Source organism: Hylobates moloch, unplaced genomic scaffold (genome assembly GCF_009828535.3).
Source record: "Hylobates moloch isolate HMO894 unplaced genomic scaffold, HMol_V3 SCAFFOLD_7, whole genome shotgun sequence".
NCBI classification, from domain to species: domain Eukaryota; kingdom Metazoa; phylum Chordata; class Mammalia; order Primates; family Hylobatidae; genus Hylobates; species Hylobates moloch.
In genome coordinates this window covers 86776508-86801923 of record NW_026652282.1, presented here as the reverse complement: position 1 = coordinate 86801923, position 25416 = coordinate 86776508, and the positions used below count along the sequence as shown (strand labels likewise).

Genomic DNA, 25416 nt, shown 5'->3' with positions numbered 1-25416 from the left:
AGTGTCAAAAAGGAAGAAGTGTGTCCAATAACACCGAATGCTCAGTAGAGTTTCAGGGTATCAGTCTGGATTGGTTTAAAGATTAAACTAGCTGTCACCTATCAAAAAATAGGAAAGTTCTGAGTAAAGGTCAAGAAAATTGTGAATCATTTGAATTCTCTTTAGCCTTGGGGAGGGCCAAATGCACAAGAAACAAGCGAAGATATTAAAAGCAAAGTAGCCAGGGGGAGTGCCAAAGGTAAAATATGCGGTCTCATAACTTCTCCTGCCTTTGGCTTTTGAATACCTAACTTTGAAGAACTGCTTGAAAAGTAACGAGAGCTATGCCTCACAGTCACCTTCTTGGGGAAAAAATGAAAAGATTCAGAGGTAGTTCGGTGAGAACCTAAGCAGAATAGCTCTCAAAAACTAAAGAATCGTGTTTGTTGGCGTGGTGCTTAGTACATGTGTTCAAAGATTAGACCAATCATACTATGGTGACTATAAAGCTGTTATTCCTTCTAATTTCAGACTCTGAAGACAGCCATGGGATGGTAAAATGCTACTTCAGAGATGCAGAAGGAATGTATTACAGTGCCACCTGCTGGTAATGTTAAGACCAGAAACAAGTTCCTTTACTGTAAAAAAAAAAAAAAAAAAAAAAATCATTAATTCTCTGAAGCTGAAGATACAAATAAGCTTTATTCTGATTTTTAATTAAGAGTAATGCCTTACTCAGTTTTTTTAATTCAAAACGTTTTCATAATTGAAAACAAAGCTTTGATTGAACCTTCCTATTATGGCAAATGTAAAGCATGTGAACAGAAACACTAGCGCAGAGCTAGAATGTCTCAGCAACCTTGCCCCCTGCCTTCCAATCTAAAGCGCCTTAACCAACATTTCCTTTCTGGATTCAATATATATTCTATAATTTTAAAATTGTGGAGGTATTCAAAACACCATCTGTCTAGCTACTTGTTTCTCAACAAATATGTTTCCTAACTAGTTGAATCTTATACTATCCTCCAGTCAATTTAGGCCACTTGATATTCAAAAATATCCTGCACTTTATGCATCCACATATTTGCACTTATTATAACCTCTGCTCAGAATACCATCCCCCGTCACTATTCCCAATCCAGTCTGCCCAATCCAGTCTTCACAGTCAATGTCAAATGATGCCTGTCCCATGAAGCCTTCCCAATCACCCTCACACCCAGCTGAAAATAATATCTCCTTGATATGAACTATATCCATGCCTCTTATATGACTCTTATTATATTATGCCTTTTATAAGAGTTGTAAATAAGACTTATCCATGGTGTTGTGGAAAGAGCATAAACTTTGGAATCAGTCGATCATCTGAAACCTAAATTTTCCACTTAATGGTTGGGGACCTCAGATAAACTCACCCTCCCTGAGCTCCAGTTTTCTCATCTTTAAAATGAGGCTAATGATGTCCACACAAAGGCACAACATGGACGAGTGTTTAAGAGCAGGACTCTGGGGTCAGACAAATCTGGGTTTAAATCCTGGCTTTGCCAATTACTAGCTATGTAAGAGAGTAGTCAAATTATTTAGCTACTCTAAGCCTCAGTTTCCCTATATGGAGAACGAGAGTTGGACCTACCTACCTCAGTGTCTTTGTATTAGGAGACAATGTATGTAAAGTGCCTGGCATATAGGAGCACTCGATGCATGTTAGTTTTTCCCTTTCCCCTATGATTTACTTGTTTCTTTGGGGGCAAAAAGCATGTCTGGTCAATTTCTGAATCACTGAGTGGGACCCATCATAAGACATTTTATTTTGCTTGCTTGCATTTACTTTGCTTGCATGTTTGGTGAATTAATAAATGCCCTATTTCTAAGACAATCCTTGGCAGAATTTGATTTCAGGAAACCACTGCCTTGTTTCTCCACAAAGTAGAGATGCCAAATACATGCCATTCATCTTAAGGGTTTAATGGGAGCCTCTTAAAACCATGTGTTTCTTGTCTGTAACCATTTAGGGAGAGCACACTTACAATACAGCTCTCATAACTCACACCCACAGAGAGAGGCAGGGTCTGACTCTTCTTAGCCTGGGGGAAGGCCATTGAATGTCAAAGCATTTCTTTTAGAAAATAGTCCTGGTGCAAGCCTCACAAAATATCATGCTTCTCTATGACAGTCTCAAATAAATATATGGAAGCAAAAATGGGGCAAGAATAGTAATATGATTGGAAGTTTAAAACTGCATATTCAGTGTCCCTCTCACAGACTAGGAAAGTCATGCATATTCTAAGAAATCTCTGGGTGCTAGCTTTCTCCAGGGACCAAACTACAGTAGGCATTAAGGGTGTGCTTTTGCAGAGCACATACTTCGTTTAGGGCAAATTACACCTGTAGAAGTCAGCAAAGCCACAAGGGATGCACTTTAGACTGATGTGCCTACATGAGTTGGGTTATGATAGAAATTCACCTGGCAGAAATAGCAGACATTCAAAGCATGTCTCCACTCTGGCAGATAAAATATCTTTTCATTCCAAAACAACAGAGTAGAAAGGAGCTCATTCACTGCGGTTCTTGGCTGTTCTTATGGATGGGATAAATCCCAACATCAAAATTAATAGAAGGCTCAATTATTCTTCCTTCTCCCTCATCCTTTAACCTTATGGACAGTAACAAATCCAACATGATACCAAGCTCGGTGACTTCTGTATTTGGATGATGCTACAGAGCTGGATGAAATCCCCACATGGAATTGTTTTCAGACTTTCCAGCTTTCATTAAGTAATTAGCTTAATTATCCACACCTTTTCATTTAAAGGGAACCAGTGTCATAAGGAACTTTAATATTTCAATCATATCAGATGTTGATGTAGAACAACCAAAATAATAATGAACTTAGTTGTTAACTCACATTCTCTTCTCTGCCATTCTTTGTTGCCGAACTTAATGGAATAGGCAGAGATTTTCACTGCATGGATTGCTTTGCTGCTGATCTCTCTCTCTCTCAGACACACACACACACACACACACACAAACACACACACTTCTAAGGTTATTTGAATCCAAAGAACATACTCATAGTAGCCAACCTGGGGATTTTAGTAAACAATGAAATGTTTTTCATTTGGATTTAGATTGGCAAAATTGGCACAGTGACATTGGTGGGCAACTTATATCATTAAAAATTTTAAATAAAAACTTTATCCAACATTTCCACTTCTAGGAATCTAGCCTACAAAAATGTTTGCTCTTCTAGTGTACTAAGATCTATGTAATAGGGTGCTCCTCGCAGCACTGTTTTGCAATAGCAAAACCTAGGGATAAAACTCTGATTTCCATAAATAGAGCACTGGTTTAATTTTATCAGAAGTCCACACAATGGAATATTTCACAGTATTTAAAAATATGATTTAGTTATATAGTGTCAAGAATTAGAAGTTACAGATATAAATATCATGTGAAGCAACATCAGGTTGGAGAATAGTATGTACAGTATGATTCCAAGTTTGAAAAATGCGTATGATTTAGGATACATAAATCATCTATATACATATATATCCAAAGAAACTATCTGGAAGAATCTATAAAAAAATTAATCATGAGTTAACTCTAGGGATATAAACAAGAGAGTGTTCTATTTTAATATTAGCTTTCATTAAGCATGATACACAATTGTAATAAGAAAAAAAATCAACAGAATCCAAACTCCTTGACTTCCAAGATACATTAGTGAAAAAAATCAAGAACCAAAAAATTAAACAGATAATTATTTTTTGCTACTATGAAACAAGTGGAACTAAAAATATACACATTGATTTGTGCAAAAAAGAAAAAAGGGAAATATCAGAAACAAAAGGTATTAGTTACAACTAGGACATGTGTGAGACCAGGTAGAAGAGATAGGTATGGGAGTGAGACTTCTTGGATTTATTATTTTTTCTATAATTTTGAATTTCCAATGATGTAAACATTTTATGTATTCAAAAATAAAATTTAATCCAAAAGGATAAAAAAGCAAATTGTATAGAAACACAAATTAACTTATTTATATATTGAATTAATAACATGACCACAGAGAAAAAGAAATTAATTCAAGCAACTTTTGAACATATCACTCTGACTGTACAACTTTAGTGGGATGAATTCTAAAGACAAAAAGCATTATAAAATATCTTGTACTTTAGTAAGTTTGTTGTTCATAGTGGTTTTGGTGTAGACATTCTAAAACTATTTTGTATAACTTACAGGACAAAACAAGTAAATATATTGATGTTGATGACAATGAGGGTTCTCATTGTGGAAAAAGGAAACACAAATATGGAATGGAGAAAGGTAAGGAAGAGCCCTGTGATGCTGGATTTGAATTGGAAGTATCTCAATGAAATAACAATTTAAAAGAAAAAAGAAGGTTTCTAAATTCATTTTCCACTAAAAAGAATCAGTATCAAGGTAACCCTAGCACAATTTCTTTATGACAGAAAGCACCCAAAGAATGATGGGGTATCAAAGTTAACAGGAAGTAACTGAAACGAGACTAACTCTCCCACAGTAAGCAACAAAAGTGGAAGAAATGTATAAAGCAATAGTATTGAGGAAGTGTTAAGCTATGATCACAGAGAAAAGGAAGACTAATGGTGTGAGCCCCACAATCAACCCAGCTCTCCGACTGGGGACAATTCCCCAACTATGGCTTGGTGAGTTAGAGTCCTAACAGAGCCCAGTGGTATCATTGAGCTGGAGCTACAGAGATCAGAGTTCAAGGCATTTAAAATGGCTGGAACTTCCAGTAAAAGGAGAGAGCTTCCCAGTGTGGAACCCATGGGATCTGTGTGGAGGTTCTCTATGCATCCCTGATGGAGAACTGGACTGAATATGCCCCGGAAAAGACTGCCAAAGGCTTATCATTGCGGAATGACCACTACAGAGTTGATAACGGAAGAAGATATTAAAGGATTAGCAGTGCTAGGGAATATCTTGTTAACATCTGGGCATCCAGCTAAAACTCCAGAAATGTCCTACCTTTAGAGACTGGAACATTCCGGAGAACGGGACCTACACTCCACCCTCCCTAACCCTAAAACCATTATTTGCTTAGCCATTCATTGATCCCAATGATATTAAGTATTTTAAACAAGTGAGTTTTGATTTATTTTCCCTCCCCGTCAGCCCCACCTCAGGACTGGTGGAATGTTGCACATACAGTAACAGTTCAACAAGTATGCCTTTGGCCATATAAAATTCAATGATAAGAACTGTAAAATTATTTCCCCTTCAACTTATTCAATAAGTGTGTTTCACTCAGCTCAATTCTGGCCACAAGTTCTTTGTGACCGATATCTCCCATCCCTGCCTATTATCTAGTTGCTCTAAACTTTGTCTTATACTCCAAACATTGTCCTATATCACTTCCAATGACCTAACCAATTCTTCTAGTACCACTTTCCCTTCCTTCAAAGATCCAGTTTCCTCCAGAGAAGTCACCCTAATTAAAGAGATAAAAGTGCCAAGTCTCAGATTGTCCCTTTCAATTAAAGAACAAATCATTGGGAAGTATTTTCCTCCTTGATCTTAGCTCATTAGAATACATTTAGGAGATGAGATCTCAATATCACATTGTTGATTTTCTAACTTCTAGTGTTCTTATACTCTACAGCTAAAAGCATAGTGTGAATATCCACAGAGCAACATTACTTCTAACCAGCATTTTTAAATAAAACATTTTATTGTTTCCTTTGAGGGTTCAAAGCATGGTTCATTTTATTTTTAATTATATAACAATAAATTTCACAAAAGAAGTTATTTTCTTTTTACTTGGAAGTGGTATAAGAGTCCCTTTCTAGCTTTGGCCAGAAATGTAAGCTCACATAACCTCTACTTTTGCCTTTATGGTCTTCCTCAGTTATCTAACTGGAAATTCTAAAACAAACGTATTTTAGTGAAAACAAGCTGTTATTTCCTCATCAACAATCAGAAAATATCATAATTTTATAAACCAAAGCCCTAAATAAAGCCATTCTCTCATTACGTGGAACTGAGTGGTTCTTTCAAGTCCATCCAAAATATATCTTTAAATACCCACTGTGTGCCAGCAAGTCTTCACATTCTTCTTACCACTGGGGACTACATTTTCTAGCTGATTGAGATATGCAGGTAGCTCTGCAATTTTCCTCCCAACACTGAGAAGTTGTTGTGCTAGGTCATCCTCCAGATGAACTGACTGCAAGATGACCCAATTTGGGTTGAATATTAACATACCCACTCATCAGACTGATGCTTTCTCTGATACAGAGGTCCATGCCGGAAGAACTGAATGCCAACAACTGCATAACATGGCTCACATTTTCATGCAGGAGCAGCAGCAGCAAAGGCCAAAAGAAAGTTAAGGGGATGATTTAATGTCCCAAATAATAAAGTCCATGTATATTCTGGGGACATGTTTTTCAGGTTAAAAAATAGCTAAATAGAAGGTCTTGAGTGACTTCTTGAGGAAGAGTAATTGCTCCCACCCACCCTATTAAAAATTAGTTTTAGGTACCTGTGTCTTCTACAGGAAAAATAAATGGCCATTTCTGCTATTGATCATCAAGATATTAGCCAATTTCCTGCCATAAAGAATGACACCTTTAAGTAAACTTGTTTTTGATAGAGTAGGCTTTCCAAATAACTTTTATCTATCCAGTCCTAAATTTATAAAAAGTGAAAACTGAAGGAGTGTTATGTGAAGAAGACCAAAAACTTACACTTGAATAATCAGCTATAGTCCTTAAAATTAAATGCTGTGCATCTTACTATGTTCTAAAACAATCAGGCCCTAGATGCAGCCTCAGAGCCATCTTTGCTGTTTCCCAAGCCAGGGTTGATTGTTGGACTTACCCAGCGTGAATGGGCATTACATGGAAACAGCCTGTGCTATTGCCTCTAAAAATTTTACACCACCCAAAAGCAGGTTTGCTCCAATATGTACCCAGAGAAGATTAAAACAAACCAACCAACCTCCAAAACAAAAAACCTAACTCACATCTGTTACTGAGTTCTTTTCCATGTTTGACAAGTGCAGAAGAAAAAACTTCCACCCTTGGTCGTCTGTCTTGTGCATAAGGGTGGCCATTAGCAACAGCAGTTGTAGGGATCTCAGTGAAAGGGATTTGCGTCTACAACGAACTGCATAGAAATCATCATAACTAGCTTCACATCTGGCACTAAACAGTCGTAAATGTTAATGAATAAAGGGTGCAATTGTTTTTCATTTCTTGCCTTGAGGGAAGGGAAGAGGGAAAAAAAATAAAAGTTATGAGTTCCATTAGTGATTCCATGAAGAACATCCATGCGAGCTTAAACTTGGATCTCTTTGATTGGCAATGAGCAAAGGACTTCACGAGCTACATGAAGCAAAAATTTGTACTACAGATTTGCCAAAGCATTTTTAATGTTCTGCAAAAGATAAGGTAACTCAAATAGGACTATGATAATGAAAGTGCAAATAATTATATTTTCTACATAAAATAACAATATTAACAGAGGTATAGGGCTGGAGAGGGGGTTATGATGGGGGTGGCTAAACAGAAAGGTAGAGTTGAAAAGAACTGCTCCAAAGTATCCTCGTTCTCATCAGCAACTTAGGATGTCTTTTATTCATCCCATGCCCTATCTTTTTTGCATTATGAAACAATAAATAAACATACAAACAAAAAACACACAGAGACAAGCACAAACCAACACTAACCTATTAGTCTTTTCTGCCTACTCCGTATACACCATAAACAGAAGCAGTAAGGCATAAAATAAAAGAACCAGCTGTGCATTCAAATGATTTCGACTGCACAGACCTGTAAGAAGTTTTGTTCCAGTATTACAATTGCTATTGCCCTGGCAGGGATGGAGGGGGGGTGCAGCATAAAGGGATGGGGAAGCAGAGACTGAAACCATTCTAACACTATGACTCTAAGTGAAATATCTTTTTGGGTACTGTTTCTTCAATGAAGCTGACTGCAGATATGATACCATTTGTCCACACTAAGAAAACAAAGCTAAGAACCCCTAGTAAGCCACAAATAGCCTCATGCTTAACAAGCAAAACTAAAGAGGCAAAGCATTAAAAAGTTGATCTTTTAAAGACATCTGTGCATTAATGATAACCTTCTATATGTATGTGTGTGTGTGTGTGTGTGTGTGTGTGTGTGTGTGTGTGTGTGTATATATATATATCGAGAGAGAGAGAGTCTGGTTCTGTCGCCCAGGCTGGAGTGCAGCGGCATGATCTCAGCTCACTGCAACCTCTGCTTCACAGGCTGAAGCCATACTCTCACACCTCAGCCTCCTGATTAGCTAGGACTACAGGTGTGCACCACCATGCCAGCTAATTTTTACATTTTTGTAGAAATAGGGTTTCACCATGTTACCCAGGCTGGTCTCAAACTCCTGAGCACAAGCAATCCACCCACCTTGGCCTCCCAAATGCTGGGATTACAGGTGTGAGCCACCTGTAATAGCCCAGCTATATGTGTATATGTGTGTGTGTGTGTGTGTGTATACACACACATATATATTTGTGTGTATATATATATTTATATATTTTATATATATAAATATACACTATATATATTTTAACAGCCTCTCTTCTCTTATATAATAAGCAAACCAAGATATAAGACAGAATACATTGACAGCAACTTATTTTTTTTCAGTTTGGATTTTACTTCAATTAAGCTACCATAATACAGATGACTTTTTAAACTCTCGTTTCTTGTTTTCCTTTCGGATCTTCTCCAGACATTATGACATGACTGAGTGAGGAAAATGCAATCTGGTTCAACAGGTTATGTTTGCTGCTAAGCAATCTCTCTAAATATTTTATTTCAGCAACTATCAATTTAAACCAAGATTGAAAGTAAAATGGGACTTCAAAAGTGAAGCAAGGAAAGGCAGCCATGAATGATATGCTGAGCTGGAGAGATAATAGGTAAAATATTAAATACAAATTCAGCTGAAAGAGAGTCACAACATACAAAAGTAATTTAAATATAGACCTGAGTCTATAAGAAGAGAAAAAGACAATATATTGCCCTATTTTTATCACTCCAGGATCCTTTGGACTTCAGCAGTGTTACTCTATTTTATAGTCTGTGATAAATCTCCCACTTTTGGAAAGATTTATTAATATGCTATCAATTCAAGACAAAACTATTTGTTAGGTATTTCAATTAGTAAGTATTCTTACCTCACGAAACAAAATTAACCAAACTCCAAGCACCTCCCCCCAATCCACATTTATTGCTTTGAAAAGTAAGCATGCATTTTATTGCCTAGATTTGATACTTAATGAGAAAGTAAAGCAAATACATTTAATTCTCAGAAATAACTGAATTAGAAGCCAGTAGAAAGCCTCAACATAATCTTTTGTTTCCATATAATAACACATTCCTCAATGTCTTACTAGAATGATTACAGACAGAAAATCAATTCTTAAAATCTCATGCAAAGTTTGTAATTACAGCTAGAATGTATAATCAAAACTGAAAGACATATATATCCAAGTATTATTAAACAATGATTAAGCTTTGATTGGACTATCTACGGGCTACAGCTAATCTCTTAGTACAGTCATGGCTGCCTGCCAGACCAACATGTTCTAGGAATAGATATTTCTTCTCAAGAAATTCCTCTTCGGGCAATTAGCTAACAATTCTAAACTTGGAGGCAATAGACCTCTGCCTGTTAGCAACTGGGTACAACTATAAGGAACTAAAACTCGGATATTTATCAAAGTCTTTAAACTGTAATGCTACACACTCAGTTAGGAGGCAAAGGATGTGTATTTTTAAAGGTTTCTTACCTTCTCATTTGTAAACGTTTGCTCCCAGGTATTTATTCACTAGCAAATGTAACCAACTCTGAGTAGGCCCTTAACATTTCATTGTCCACTGAGAGTATACTGGTCATTGAAGTTTAACAAAATTCCACTGATTTCCCAACAATTTCTCAGTGGTAGGCTTAAACATCATTTTTATTTTGGCTACTTTCCAACATAACTGGAATACGAGTGCTTCTATTTAAAGACATTCATAGTTAAAGGCACAGGTGCCCTCTGGATGCTCACAAAACCATACATTTTTGACCAAATCGTGGCAAGTTGCCAGCAACTTACCAGAATTTCTCTTTGACACCATCTTCAGATTTGTGCTGACTACAGAATAGACCACAAGGGCCAAAAGAAATGGTGGCTTCATCCTTCACTTTTCTTGACAGCTGAAAAGTCAAAAAAAAAAAAAAAGGATTATATAGAAGAAAACATGAATGTTCACAGTTAAACCATGTCAGCTTCCCTGCTTAAAACTTTTCAGTGGCTTCCCACTGGATTTAGAGTGAAATCTGAACTCCTTCCATTAGACTTTCTTGTTCAATTTTTTTGTATTTTTTATTATACTTTAAGTTCTAGGGTACATGTGCACAATGTGCAGGTTTGTTACATAGGTATACATGTGCCATGTTGGTTTACTGCATCCATTAACTCGTCATTTATAGAAGGTATTTCTCCTAATGCTATTCCTCCCCGACCTCCCACCCCACGAGAAGCCCCAGTGTGTGATGATCCCTGCCCTGTGTCCAAGTGTTCTCATTTTTCAATTCCCAACTATGAGTGAGAACATGCGGTGTTTGGTTTTCTGTCCTGGTGATAGTTTGCTCAGAATGATGGTTTCCAGCTTCATCCATGTCCCTACAAAGGACATAAACTCATCCTTTTATATGGCTGCATAGTATTCCATGGTGTATATGTGCCACATATTCTTAATCCAGTCTATCGTTGACAGACATTTGGGTTGGTTCCAAGTCTGCTATTGTGAACAGTGCTGCAATAAACATACATGTGCATGTGTCTTTATAGTAGCATGATTTACAATCTTTTGGTTATATACCCAGTAATGGGATTGCTGGGTCAAATGGTATTTCTAGTTCTAGATCCTTGAGGAATCGCCACACTGTCTTCCACAATGGTTGAACTAGTTTACACTCTCACCAACAGTATAAAAGCATTCCTATTTCTCCACATCCTCTCCAGCATCTGTTGTTTCCTAACTTTTTAATGATCACCATTCTAACTGGTGTGAGATGGTATCTCACTGTGGTTTTCATTTGCATTTCTCTGATGACCAGTGATGATGAGCATTTTTTCATATGTCTGTTGGCTGCATAAATGTCCTCTTTTGAGAAGTCTCTGTTCATATTCTTTGTCCACTTTTTGATGGGTTTTTTTTTTCTTGTAAATTTGTTTGAGCTCTTTGTAGATTCTGGATATTAGCCCTTTGTCAGACGAGTAAGTTTGCAAAAATTTTCTCCCATTCTGTAGGTTGCCTGTTCACTCTGATGGTAGTTTCTTTTGCTGTGCAGAAGCTCTTTAGTTTAATTAGATCTCATTTGTCAATTTTGGCTTTTGTTGCCATTGTTTTTGGCATTTTAGTCATGAAGTCCTTGCCCATGCCTATGTTCTGAATGCTACTGCCTAGGTTTTCTTCTAGGGTTTTTATGGTTTTAGGTCTAACATTTAAGTCTTTAATCCATCTTAAATTAATTTGTGTATAAGGTGTAAAGAAGGGATTCAGTTTCACCTTTCTACATATGGCTAGCCAGTTTTCCCAGCACCATTTATTAAATAGGGAATCCTTGCCCCATTTCTCGTTTTTGTTGGGTTTGTCAAAGATCAGATGGTTGTAGATGTGGTTATTTCTGAGGCCTCTGTTCTGTTCCATTGGTCTATATCTCTGTTTTGGTACCAGTACCATGCTGTTTTTGTTACTATAGCCTTGTAACATCATAATGACAGGATCAAATTCACACATAACAATATTAATCTTAAATGTAAATGGACTAAATGCCCCAATTAAAAGACACCAACTGGCAAATTGGATAAACAGTCAAGACCCATCAGTGTGCTGTATTCAGGAGACCCATCTCACATGCAAAGACGCACATAGGCTCAAAATAAAGGGATGGAGGAAGATCTACCAAGCAAATGGAAAACAAAAAAAAGCAGGGGTTGCAATCCTAGTCTCTGATAAAACAGACTTTAAACCAACAAAGAGCAGAAGAGACAAAGAAGGCCATTACATAATGGTAAGGGGATCAATTCAACAAGAAGAGCTAACTATCCTAAATATATATGCACCCAATACAGGAGCACCCAGATTCATAAAGCAAGTCCTTAGAGACCTACAAGGAGACTTAGACTCCCACACAATAATAATGCGAGACTTTAACACCCCACTGTCAATATTAGACAGATCAATGAGACAAAAAATTAACAAGAATATTCAGGACTTGAACTCAGCTCTGCACCAAGTGGACTTCATAGACATCTAAAGAACTCTATACCCCAAATCAACAGAACATACATTTTTATCTGCACCACATCGCACTTATTCCAAAACCGACCACATAGTTGGAAGTAAAGCTCTCCTCAGCATATGTAAAAGAACAGAAATCACAACAAACAGTCTCTCAGACCACAGGGCAATCAAACTAGAACTCAGGATTAAGAAACTAACTCAAAACTGCACAACTACATGGAAACTGAACAACCTGCTCCTGAATGACTACTGGGTAAATAACGAAATGAAGGCAGAAATAAAGATGTTCTTTGAAACCAATGAGAACAAAGACACAACGTACCAGAATCTCTGGGACACATTTAAAGCAGTGTGTAGAGGGAAATTTATAGCACTAAATGCCCACAAGACAAAGCAGGAAAGATCTAAAATTGACACCCTAACATCACAATTAAAATAACTGGAGAAGCAAGAACAAACAAATTCAAAAGCTAGCAAAAGACAAGAAATAACTAAGAACAGAGCAGAACTGAAGGAGATAGAGACACAAAAAACCCTTCAAAAAAATCAATGAATCCAGGGGCTGGTTTTTTGAAAAGTTCAAAAAAATTGATAGACCACTAGCAAGACTAATAAAGAAGAAAAGAGAGAAGAATCAAATAGATGCAATAAAAAAAATAAAGGGAATATCACCACCGATCCCACAGAAATACAAACTACCATGAGAGAATACTATAAACACCTCTACACAAATTAACTAGAAAATCTAGAAGAAATGGATAAATTCCTGGACACATACACCCTCCCAAGACTAAACCAGGAAGAAGCTGAATCTCTGAATAGACCAACAACAGGCTCTGAAATTGAGGCAATAATTAATAGCCTACCAACCAAAAAAAGTCCAGGACCAGATGGATTCACAGCCAAATTCTACCAGAGGTACAAAGAGGAGCTGGTACCATTCCTTCTGAAACTGTTCCAAGCAACAGAAAAAGAGGGAATCCTCCCTAACTCATTTTATGAGGCCAGCATCATCCTGATACCAAAGCCTGGCAGAGACACAACAAAAAAAGAGAATTTTAGACCAATGTCCTTGATGAACATTGATGCAAAAATCCTCAATAAAATACTGGCAAACTGAATCCAGCAGCACATCCAAAAGCTTATCCACCATGATCAAGTCAGCTTCATCTCTGGGATGCAAGGCTGGTTCAAAATACACAAATCAATAAATGTAATCCATCACATAGACAGAACCAATGACAAAAACCACATGATTATCTCAATAGATGCAGAAGAGGCCTTTGACAAAACTCAACACCCCTTCATGCTAAAAACTCTCAGTAAACTAGGTATTGATGGAATGTATCTCAAAATAATAAGAGTCATTTATGACAAACCCACAGCCAATATCATACTGAATGGGCAAAAACTGGAAGCATTCCCTTTGAAAACCGGCACAACGACAGGGATGCCCTCTCTCACCACTCCTATTCAACATAGTGTTGGAATTCTGGCCAGGGCAATTAGGCAGGAGAAAGAAATAAAGGGTATTCAATTAGGAAAAGAGGAAGTCAAATTTTCCCTGTTTGCAGATGACATGAGTGGACATTTAGAAAACCCCATCATCTCAGCCCAAAATCTCCTTAAGCTGATAAGCAACTTCAGCAAAGTCTCAGGACACAAAATCAATGTACAAAAATCACAAGCATTCCTATACACCAATAACAGACAAACGGAGAGCCAAATCATGAGTGAACTCCCATTCACAATTACTTCAAAGAGAATACCTAGGAATCCAACTTACAAGGGATGTGAGGGACCTCTTCAAGAACTACAAACCACTGCTCAACGAATTAAAAGAGGACACAAACAAATGGAAGAAGAACATCCGTCCTCATGTATAGGAAGAATCAATATCGTGAAAACGGCCATACTGCCCAAGGTAATTTATAGATTCAATGCCATCCTCATCAACCTACCAATGACTTTCTTCACAGAATTGGAAAAAAACTACTTTAAAGTTCATATGGAACCATAAAAGAGCCCACATTGCCAAGACAATCCTAAGCAAAAAGAACAAAGCTGGAGGTGTCACTGTACCTAATTTCAAATCATTAGACTTTCAAAGGCCTATAGGTGGAGCCCCCAGGTGCCTCTTTGATCTTATTTCACAAAGCTCTCCACCTTGCTGGCTATGCTCCAGCCATGATGGTCATTTTGTCTGTTCCTGGAATGTGCCAAGGCATTTTTTTTTCCTCACGGCGTTTGCACTTTGTCTTTCTCCTGAGATACTCTCCACTCTTCGCAGTTTCTTAATATCCTACATGTCTGAGTCCCACAAAAAGGCCTTTCTCAACTACCCAATCTTAACTCTGTCAATCTCTAGCTCACATCTTTGCTTGTTTTATTCATAAGACTGATCAGCACTTACAGTTGTTTATGTGATAGGAAGAGTTTTTACACTAGAGTTCATTTTTAAATGAACAGTATTGAGTCTCAAGCAATTAGAATGAAACTCTTCCAAAATCAAAAATAACTGAAAAGGATATGGAATTGAACCAAGCTGTTATTAAGTCTCCACATCCCATAACAGGGAAAGGAGTTTGTAAAGTGCCACCAGTAGGCATTGGAGGTGGGGGGGGATCATCTTTAAGTTTTTGTCCCCATTGAGTTAAAAAAATCAATAAATTGGTCACCTATATGGTGGCTCAACTAGGGTCCTTTAAAATAATCAGAATATAAGCACCACTCAGGTACATTGGGCTCATGATAAATTCAAGATACAAAAAATGGCAATGGGAGGTATGAGGGTGAAACTACAGCAATCACTGAAATAATGAATGGAAGAAAACCTGGAAAGGCAAGAATAGCCTCTGGATGACATGTAAAGGTCCAGTATTCTATATAAAGATTTTTTTAAATAATTAGTTTGTGCCTAAAGGTATAGAGCCTTACCCAGAATATAAGAGTAACAGGGTGATATCAAGTGCTTGGTAGGATCTTCTTTTCCCAGAATTGACCCTAAAGATCTACCTGATATCCTAAATTCAGAAAACTTCCAGTTTGATGTCTGAAGCCACCAGCACAATGAACCAATGCAGCTAGTTCCATATCACCTCACCCCAACTCCATCAATAAACAAAGGAACCTGGAAAGGAGGAGAAGGCTACGTTTTGACAAGGAAAACAGGCTTTTTATTTCCCAGTTAACCATATACTTACCATTAGACATGCTGAACTTCCCCTGCACCACTGGAGCTAGGATAAAGAACCCTGGGGAGAGGTGGCATGTTGGAGATTTCCAGATGACAAGAGGACCGAGACTAATTCTCACCTACTCCCAACACACAGCCATATCTGGGTCCCAAGAGACACGGAAAATGAATTTGGCATATGCCCAAAGGTCTAAGCTGGACTAGGTAACTGCACAATTCTTGCCAGAGGCTTTGCAACATGGGGCAAGATGAATGCATGTGAAAATAAAGTGATCTGATGGCACCAGCTGAAGGTCTGACAGAAGGTGTAATAATCTTGCAAGGGATTTCCAATGTCCAGAGGAGATGCTTGGAGAAGCCTCCCATCAGCAGGCTGTTATAACTACCTGTTTATATAGTGCCTATAGACAGCTAGAAGAGCAATTGTGACCAACCAAGGAGAAGACACACACAGTCACAAGCATCTGTCTTTTTCTTCTCCCTCTTCCCCAGCAACTCTCCTCCCAAAGCAATACCAAAACAGGCACAGGCGAAAGGGAAGAAATAAGAAGAGATGTATGAAAGGCTACCACACACATCCCCAAACTCCTAGCCACTAGAGCCATGTCCCATCTATTTGAAGAAAAAGGAAGAGAAGCATTTGCATCAGATAGGGGCTTGGAGTAAGCAAGCCAAAGCTTTAAAATCAGTATGAGACTCTCCTAATATCTTAAAGCAGCTAAAAAGTTATAGAATCAGATTGAAATGTTTATCATTGTCCTAATCTCTCAGTGGAAGAGGGTAAATACAGCAGAACAGAGTAAATATCAATTAGTGGAAAAAAATACCATTTCAAGTTTATACTCCAATAAGTTGAAACACTTAATGAATCAGTTAAATTTATTAGCTTGGTTGTCTTTGCCTACTCCCTGCCCACTAGAATGTAAACTTCATGAGGGCAGCCACTTAGTCACTAACTGTTTTATTCTCATCACTTAGCATAGAGCCAGACACATAACTAATTAATAAATATTTTTAATGGAAAGAACAAAATCTATGTAGATAACATCCTATCAAATGTTTAAATAATGCAAATGAGTGGAAACCTCTGGTGTTTTTTCAAGTTACTCATTTGTTTGAAATAGAACATCTCTTGTCTAACATGGGATTATCCAAATCTGAGAGGTATTATATTTCCTGCTGTCATAAACACTGTTGGTGCCCTGCCCATGTCTTCTTTGACCCATATCTAAAAGTCATCTGCAGAAGTCTTCCTATGTTTCTCTGCCAGAGGGGCTTCTTTAACTGCAAAAGCAGCTTGGCCAGTATAGGAGATGACTAGAAGTGCCAGGTTGTTAATATTCACTAAATGATTCTCAATCAATTGTGAAAGTTGGTGAGTAAATACCCTAGCTCCCTCACCCTTTGGTATGTTCCAGTAATATTGAGTGGCAACCTGCTTATTTGCTTTACCTCCCTTCCAGTCTGACTTTGCCACTTCCTTGCAGTACTTCCTGGGATCACCTCCCAGATAAACTACCTACATCCAAATCTTTAGAGTTCTGCTTTTTGGAGACCCCAAACCAAGACTGAAGAGACCATTAAGTACTCCACAGGATTCTTTGTTTTTCATAGACCTTATCTGTCAGATCTCCAGATGATTATGTAGGCTCTGAACTTTCAAAGGAAGGCTTATGATTCAAAATTTTCTTGAACCACGTGCCCATTCTAGCTCCTCTGTCTTACCCCCCAATTTAGAACTTATATAACCCCAGTGACTTTGTTAAGAACATTGGCTCATCTCTGCTATAGCTCTTCCTGCTATATATATTCACTTAGTTACCAACTCAACCATACTGGTTAGATTTTAGGAGTCTGCCAAGCTCTCCTTACCCCAAACCTATTCTATCCATGATTGTACCTTCATGATTTCTGTCTGAAAGCTGACAGTGTGTAGGGACCATAACTTGCTAAAATCGAATATCATTTTTAGAATTCTGATATTTTATAAATGGTGGCAAAAAAAGATGATTTGAGAGAGCCCTTTAAAAACTCTGTTTGCCCAGTGGACATTATGTGATCATATTCACCAAAAACATGAACTATATTTTATAACTGATATTCAGAGATACATGTGGAAAATAACTGATGCAGAAATATTTCTACTTCCCTATTTAATTCACCCCTCCCTATTCTTTGTGAAATAAAATAGTTAATGTTTGACTTTGAATAGGGAAATAATCACTGGAACTGTGTAATTTAACTACAGAATTATTTCATATGCTACTTTTCCTGTCAGTTAAAATCAGTCAGAATTAGAAAAAGTGAGCATATAAAGTTTTTAAGTCCATATATTTACCAATCCCATTTCCACAGAAGAGTCAATTAATTCAACAAACTTTGCTGAACAATGATTATACTTTATGATGATAATAATTATAATTTATTGAGCACTTTGTGTGGGCCAGACATTGTGCTAAACTGTTATATGTCATTTTATCCTCTCAACAATCTTATAAGTTACTATAATCTCCATTTTACTTTCCAGGAAACTGACATTTGTGACTTACCCAAGGTCATGACATTAATAAATTATGGAAAAAGGATTTGAATGTAGGTCTGTGTGACTACAAACCCCAATCTCTTAACCACTACTGAACGATTTTTGCCCTAGAAGTTAGATGCTATGGGAGTCATAAACCAAGTCTAAGATTATAAAATGTAGCTTCTTTTCTTCAAGGAACTATAACCTCACTGTGGTGATACATGCATAGTAGAGTACTTAGTCAAGTGCAAGACAATGAAGAGCAACTTATATTTGTTAAGTGCTAAGGGAATACCTAGTAAAATAAGTGGTTTTTTTTTTTTTTAGCATGTTCAGTCGGTGATTCAGATTTCCCATTGAAAGGGACAATCTGTCAAACTGCCTCAATTCAAATAGTCAAAGAGAAAGGCCAGTGTAATCAATCTACTAGCAGTGTTCACCTACAACATCAGTCAGCCTGAAATATCATCATTGATCAAGGAATGTCTTACAACAGTGACCACTGGGCTCCCAACATATGGTTCCCACACATCTGTTTCAATAGTAAAAGTTTCAGAAGCAGCTAGAGTTACTCCTGGAAACCTTACAATGAAATTTAGGTTTATTACATTATAACTTTTTCCTGTTGGTGATTTTACAACCAACTTACTGCTGTGTGAAAAAAGTGTACAGGAGCATGTATAATACCTACTATCATGGCAATTATACTGTTATTCCATTATTTCAAAATTACTTTTTTTCCTAAAAAGAGTCTTCCCCCTGCCATGGCTATAAATATGCAATGGTTCTTATTCCTGAAGTTCATATTCCCCTGAGATCTTTGTGTTTACTGATTCCCTAGGGTTAGTACATAAAAATCCCCAAAGGCCACGTGATGAATTCTAAAGAATGAAGCGCTAAGACAATGGCTAATGAAGGCATTAGTATTCCTCTCATTGGAGTATCAAATCCTGATATGAGTAATGCCATATTGAAGAGAGAGCTTTAAAAATGTAATTGAACTAAATCTTTTGACAGATAATTGTAATGATGATGTTATGCTTCAATGATTTTCAAGTATAGTTTGCAAATTACCTTTTTCACTTTATTCCCTTCCTCCCTTAAAGTACCAGATAAGTCAAGTTTCTGGTTCATGCTAATTTTTAGCAGTACCTATATGGCAAACTCTTGACTCTAGAAACCAAAACACATTTAACTTATGGATACATTTGGACACAGTTGATAGACCCAATCTACAATATCAGCTAGTTTCAAATAGCACACAATTATAATCATTTCTTGTTACATTTTTGCAATCAAAGAAAATTTTGATATCTTCACAAGGTTTTCATATATGTATATATGTAGAAAATCATACACATACATACATATACACAGAGAAAGGCAGTTCTTTAGTCAACACACATTTATCTCTGTCTCTTACATTTTATAATTTTACAGTAATTTGCAATGAAGTCTGGTATTCACATAGAGATGGCCCTGAGGTCCTATTAGCTCTTCAATCAGAAAACAGAGATGCAATAATGTTAACCAGATTCTATCTACTATGGAGGGAAATTCGGCTCTCAAACTCAAATTTGGAAAGGACCTCAATAGTTACCTAGTCCAACTTTCAACCAATCAAGAAATCCTTTTTACAGCATTCCTATATCTAGCCTATTCTCAAGCACTTCTGTCATTTGAAAATAACTGCATAAAGTGGCAGCCAAGTCTATTGTTAGCCCTAACCATTAGAATCAGAGGTAGAAATAAAGAGACACAGAGACTGAAACCAACATAGCCAAAGGCACACAAGTAAGAAAACAGAGATAGCAAAAGATAGAGTCAGGTGGATAGGACGCAGAAAAGAAGGGGAAAAAATCGTAGAGGAGAAAGAGAAAAAACGTGAAGAAGCAGACAGAGAAAGAAGTGGAGACTCAAAAAGTTGACATAGCAAAGAAGGGGAATAGATAAGAGGAATAGTGAGTGATGAACCATTGAGAGACAGCAGAAGGGACTATCTCAGGAGAGAATACAAGGAGAAGCAAGTATAAAGGAAAAAACTGGCATAAGTAATTATAGGGTTTCTTTTTGATTTCTGTAGTGATCATAGTCCCCAGTTTTGGGCTCCATACATAGTCCACAAAAATGAAAATTTCATTTCACAGCCTCCCTAGCAGCTGGATATGGAAAGGTATTGAGTTCTGATCATTAAGATATAATCTTGAGTTCTGACCATTAAGATAAAATCAAAAGTGTTATGTGTGACAGGGACTAGTCTTTTTCAGGGTTTCTCCAGCCAGGAAACCTAGAAGTAGTAGGTATAAGGTGTTACAAGCAGTTTAGACAAAAAGTCTTCAATCACACTCATTGATTGATCAATGAGTCTTACTCAATTTTTGATGTGGTGTCTAAATCCCTCATCATCTAACATTTTCTTCCATCAATAAAAGTGTTTGTCAATAGTCTTCTCAAAATTTAATGTACACATTCATATTCTGTTTATGACATTATAAATTAGGACAGCATTTTACAAGGCAATTTGATAGTATTTGGCAAAAATTAAAGTGCTCAAGAATTGCTTTATGAATCTATACTACAGCAATCCAAATGATTATGCATAAAATATATGCACATACAAGGATGATCAATGCAGTATTCATTGTGATGGTGAAAATCTGATAACAGACTAAACACCTTTTCATGGGTAGGGGTGATACATTCATATATGGAATACTATACAACCATTAAAGAGACTGAGATAGAGAGGTATGGATAGACATGGGTAGATCTACAAGATATATGAAAAACAGATATGATTCCACATATAATGGAAAAATCTATGTATGTATGCATGCTTAAGAATGTGTGTGTATGTGTATGGAAATCTGTAGGAAGAGGTTTGGAAGTATGTGTGGCTGGGGAATTCATGTGTAGGTCAGAGTGGAAGCAGGTGTGAGAGGGTCCAGCAGAAGAAAACATGGCTGCCAAAGTGTTTGTGTCCATTGGCAAGTTTGGCCTGGCCTTAGCTGTTGCAGGAAGCATGCTGAATTCTGCCTTATATAATGTGGATGCTGGTCACAGAGCTGTCGTCTTTGACCGATTCTGTGGAGTACAGGACATTGTGGTAGGGGAAAGGACTCACTTTCCTATCCCATGGGTACAGAAACCAATTATCTTTGACTGCCGTTCTCGACCACATAATGTACCAGTCATCACTGGTAGCAAAGACTTACAGAATGTCAACATCACACTGCGCATCCTCTCCTGGCCTGTCACTAGCCAGCTTCCTTGCATCTTCACCAGCATCAGAGAGGACTTTGATGAGCGTGTGCTGCCATCCAACACTACCAAGATGCTCAAGTCAGTGGTGTCTCGCTTTGATGCTGGAGAACTAATCACCCAGAGAGAGCTGCTCTCCAGGCAGGTGAGTGACAACCTTACGAAGTGAGCAGCCACCTTTGGGTTCATCCTGGACGATGTGTCCTTGACACATCCGACCTTCGGGAAGGAGTTCACAGAAGCAGTGGAAGCCAAAGAGGTGGATCAGCAGGAAGCAGAGAGGGCCATATTTGTGGTGGAAAAGGCTGAGCAGCAGAAAATAGCAGCCATCATCTCTGCTGAGGGTGACTCCATGGCAGCCGAGCTGAACCCCAACTCACTGGCCACCGCAGGGGACGGCCTGATTGAGCTGAACACGCTGGAAGCTGCAGAGGACATCACGTACCAGCTCTCAGCTTCTGAGAACATCACCTACCTGCCTCCTCCAGCTGTCCCACTGAGGGCCCACCCTGCCTGCACCTCTGAAGGCTGACTAGGCCACAGTCCCGATGATTCTTAACGCCACCTTCCTTCTGCCCCTATCCCAGAAATCATTGTAAAATTTCATCATTGGCTTAAAGTGAAGGAAATAAAGGTAAAATCACTTCAGATCTCTTAAAAAAAAGTTTGGAATTTTTGACACTACTATAATCCTTAGGAGGGAAGTGGATAAAGTCTAAGGTTGAAGGTTAATTTTCACTTTTTACTCGATATAGTAATGGTGATCATTAACTCTGTTCTCAAAATACTTACACCTCTTTGCCTTCGGTCACATGATATGACCGCACTTCCTGGCCCCATTGTGATTGATGGAGTGATGCATCTGGTTCTGGCCAATTATCTGTGACCAGAAGTCATTGCTCACAGTTGCATGTCACTTCCAGGCCAGAGTATTTATTTATTTGTCAATGTGATGCCTTCCACAGCTATCTTTCCTTCTGCCACAGTGACTGGTAACATTTATGATGGTGGTTGCTCCATCACCCTGGGTCGCACAATGAAGAGTCACAGAGCAGAGCTTCTAGCCAACACATTACATAAATGAAAAATAAAACTTTGCTTTTACAAACCACCAAGATTTGGGGATTATTACAATAGCATAATCTAAATTATCCCGACTGATACCATTGAAATGTTTAAATTTTAAACTAAATAGTAAACTTTCTGCGTATATTGTAAAATTAACATGATACCTAGAATAGCATACAACATTCTCTACGTAGAAAATACAAAGTGCAATGAGCCTATTATGTACCATGATCTAGATTTAATATCATCATCAAAATTTAACTATTTCAAGGGCAGAGGCTATGCTTTTTTTTTTTGCATCCCCAGCACCATTGACAAGAACACAGTAGGTATGCAATCCATTCTTCCTGAATATTAAATGGATTTTAAAATGTTTATCCTAAACCTATAGATTTATATTAATCCCTATAAAGTGTCATTATGTTAGTTTTATTCCATTATTCCAAATCATGAAGACCATTTCAAGGCATAAGGCTTTTATTCATTTTATTAACTCTCCCACCTACTTTTGTGTCATCTGAATATTTCATAAGCTTGCTTTCTCTGCCTTCAAGTCAATAATTTTTAAAATTCTGAATAAGATATGACATATGACAGAGATCTGTGGCCTACCACCATAGATCTCTCTACATGTCAGCATTAATCCATTAATCTGGTTGACCAATTTGGTATGAATCATTTAACTATACTAAAATCCATTTAACTGGCTGGGCGCAGTGGCTCACGCTTGTAATCCCAGCACTTTGGGAGGCCGAGGCTGGTGGATCATGAGGTCAGGAGATCGAGACCACGGTGAAACCCCGTCTCTACTAAAAATACAAAAAAATTAGCCGGGCGTGGTGGCGGGCGCCTGTAGTCCCAGCTACTCGGAGAGGCTGAGGCAGGAGAATGGCGTGAACCCGGGAGGCGGAGCTTGCAGTGAGCCGAGATCGTGCCACCGCACGCCAGCCTGGGCAACAGAGCGAGACTCTGTCTCAAAAAAAAAAAAAAAATCCATTTAACTAGACCATATTGGCACATCTTGTCATGAGAGATCACGCATGTGATAGACTAGGCTTTCATAGTGATATATCATTCTAACAGTTTTACCAAAGGAAAATAATAACTTTGTTTAGTCTGATTTGCTCCTAAGATCCATTAATTTATTTATTCAATAAATTTAATGTATGCCTATGATGGGAATACAATGGGAACATGATAGGTATTGTATCTACTTTTTGTGTGATCACAGTCTAGTAGAAAAGAAAAAAAAACACAGACAACAACAATGAAGTATTTTAAATGTAATAAGAGGAGAAATATGGAGTGTTTTGAAAGCAAAGAGAGAAGAAATCAAACTCATGTTTATGAGAAAGACAAAGGTGTCTGGATAAAGTGACTTCTAAGTTGAAACCTAGAGTGTGACAGGAAAGATTGTTCTAAAAAGAGGTAATAGCCTGGACAAAGGCCTGGAGCTGAGAGGGCATGGAATGTTCATTGAAGCAGAATGAGTTCAATACGGCAGAATCACAGAGTGTTATTAATAGATAGGAGGAATAGAGTTGACACTGGCGAGGTGATCAGGGGTTAAGATCATGTACAGATTGAGTTGCCTATAGTACATCTAAGAATAGATGTTAGTGAAAAATTGAGGATACTAATAGAAGTTAAGGAAACAGAATTGGTATAAATATTTTGTAGTCTTAAGCTCAGAGATGGTATTTAATGTCACAGGAGTAGCTGAACTACCAAAAGATAGAGGCAAAATAAGAAGGTAGCAAAGGATAAAGTACTGAGAAACACCAACAATTGAGTTGGGAAGGTTCAGAGTAGCCTACAAAAGAGACTGAGAAAAAGGTAACAACAAAGGTACAAGGAAAACCAGGAGGAACACCAAGGGAATAGCATATTTCAAGAATGACAACTGTGTTAAACGCTGGGCGATCAAGTGAGTCAAAGGCTCAAAAGTGTCCTTTATATTTAGCCAAGTAAAAAGGCTGTTAACCAAAAGAAGATTGTCAGAAACAGATCAGTGGTGTAGCAGGGTTAGAATCAGACTGTATAGATTGAAGAGTAAACTGACGGTAAGGAAGTAGAACACTGAGTGGAGACAATACTCACAAAGATTAGCTGTGATAGGAAAGAGAGAGATAGGGTAAGCATATGGCAGAAGGTCAGAGAATAATTTTTTTAATTGATGTTTGCCTCATGATTAGACTGAATTTACTGGTTTGGGGGAATACCATCAGACTTTTTTTTTCTTTAGTGAATAGGAGGGACTTGAACAAGCTCTAAATGATTAGGGAAAGGAGCCAGAAAAAGGGGAATGGTAGAAAAAAAAGAAAACACAGGGTTATTGTATGGAGTAAGGACACTTTAAAAAAACATTAAAAAAAGGTTTCTGGAGCTCAAGTGGAGGAATCTGACATACACGGGAGGATTTTCTGATCTTCAATTGAAAATGGGAGGAAGGCAGAAATTACAGATGATGGTGCAGGTAAGTGTGTAGATCTTATGGTGGGAAGTTGCCATCTTGTGGCTTCTACATTTTCTGTGAAACAGCCGGCAAGTTTATCTGTAGACAAGGAAGAGTTGGAGGTTTGAGGAGGCATATATCTTCTCAATAGCTAAGTAGTTCGTTCTAGGATTTTTTTTTTTATTATTATACTTTAGGTTTTAGGGTACATGTGCACAATGTGCAGGTTTGTTACATATGTATCCATGTGCCATGTTGATTTCCTGCACCCATTAGCTCGTCATTTAGCATTAGGTATATCTCCTAATGCTGTCCCCGCCCCCCCCACCCCCCACCCCACAACAGTACCCGGAATGTGATGTTCCCCTTCCTGTGTCCATGAGTTCTCATTGTTCAATTCCCACCTATGAGTGAGAACATGCGGTGTTTGGTTTTTTGTCCTTGTGATAGTTTGCTGAGAATGATGTTTTCCAGTTTCATCCATGTCCCTAAAAAGGACACGAATTCATCATTTTTTATGGCTGCATAGTATTCCATGGTGTATATGTGCCACATTTTCTTAATCCAGTCTATTGTTGTTGGACATTTGGGTTGGTTCCAA

At 37.8% G+C, this 25416-nt stretch overlaps 2 protein-coding genes across 2 annotated transcripts in view; one reads left to right on the top strand and one right to left on the bottom strand.

Moving 5' to 3' along the window:
• IL1RAPL2 (interleukin 1 receptor accessory protein like 2) overlaps positions 1 to 25416 on the bottom strand; it is a 1126326-nt gene that overhangs the window by 1024210 nt on the left and 76700 nt on the right. The window contains exon 2 of the mRNA XM_032757406.1: positions 10115 to 10215. Within this exon, the coding sequence (XP_032613297.1) occupies positions 10115 to 10196 (82 nt within the window). The 5' untranslated portion in view covers positions 10197 to 10215. The remainder of the gene's footprint in view (positions 1 to 10114; positions 10216 to 25416) is intronic.
• On the top strand, positions 20960 to 21461 carry LOC116811926 (prohibitin 1-like). Its single transcript, XM_032757409.2, has one exon. It carries the CDS (start codon positions 20991 to 20993, stop codon positions 21459 to 21461), a length of 471 nt encoding a protein of 156 aa, XP_032613300.1. The 5' UTR covers positions 20960 to 20990.

Coding starts and splice junctions, on each gene's coding strand:
- LOC116811926 (XM_032757409.2), top strand. CDS start 20,991: ATGGCTGCCAAAGTGTTTGTGTCCATTGGCAAGTTTGGCCTGGCCTTA.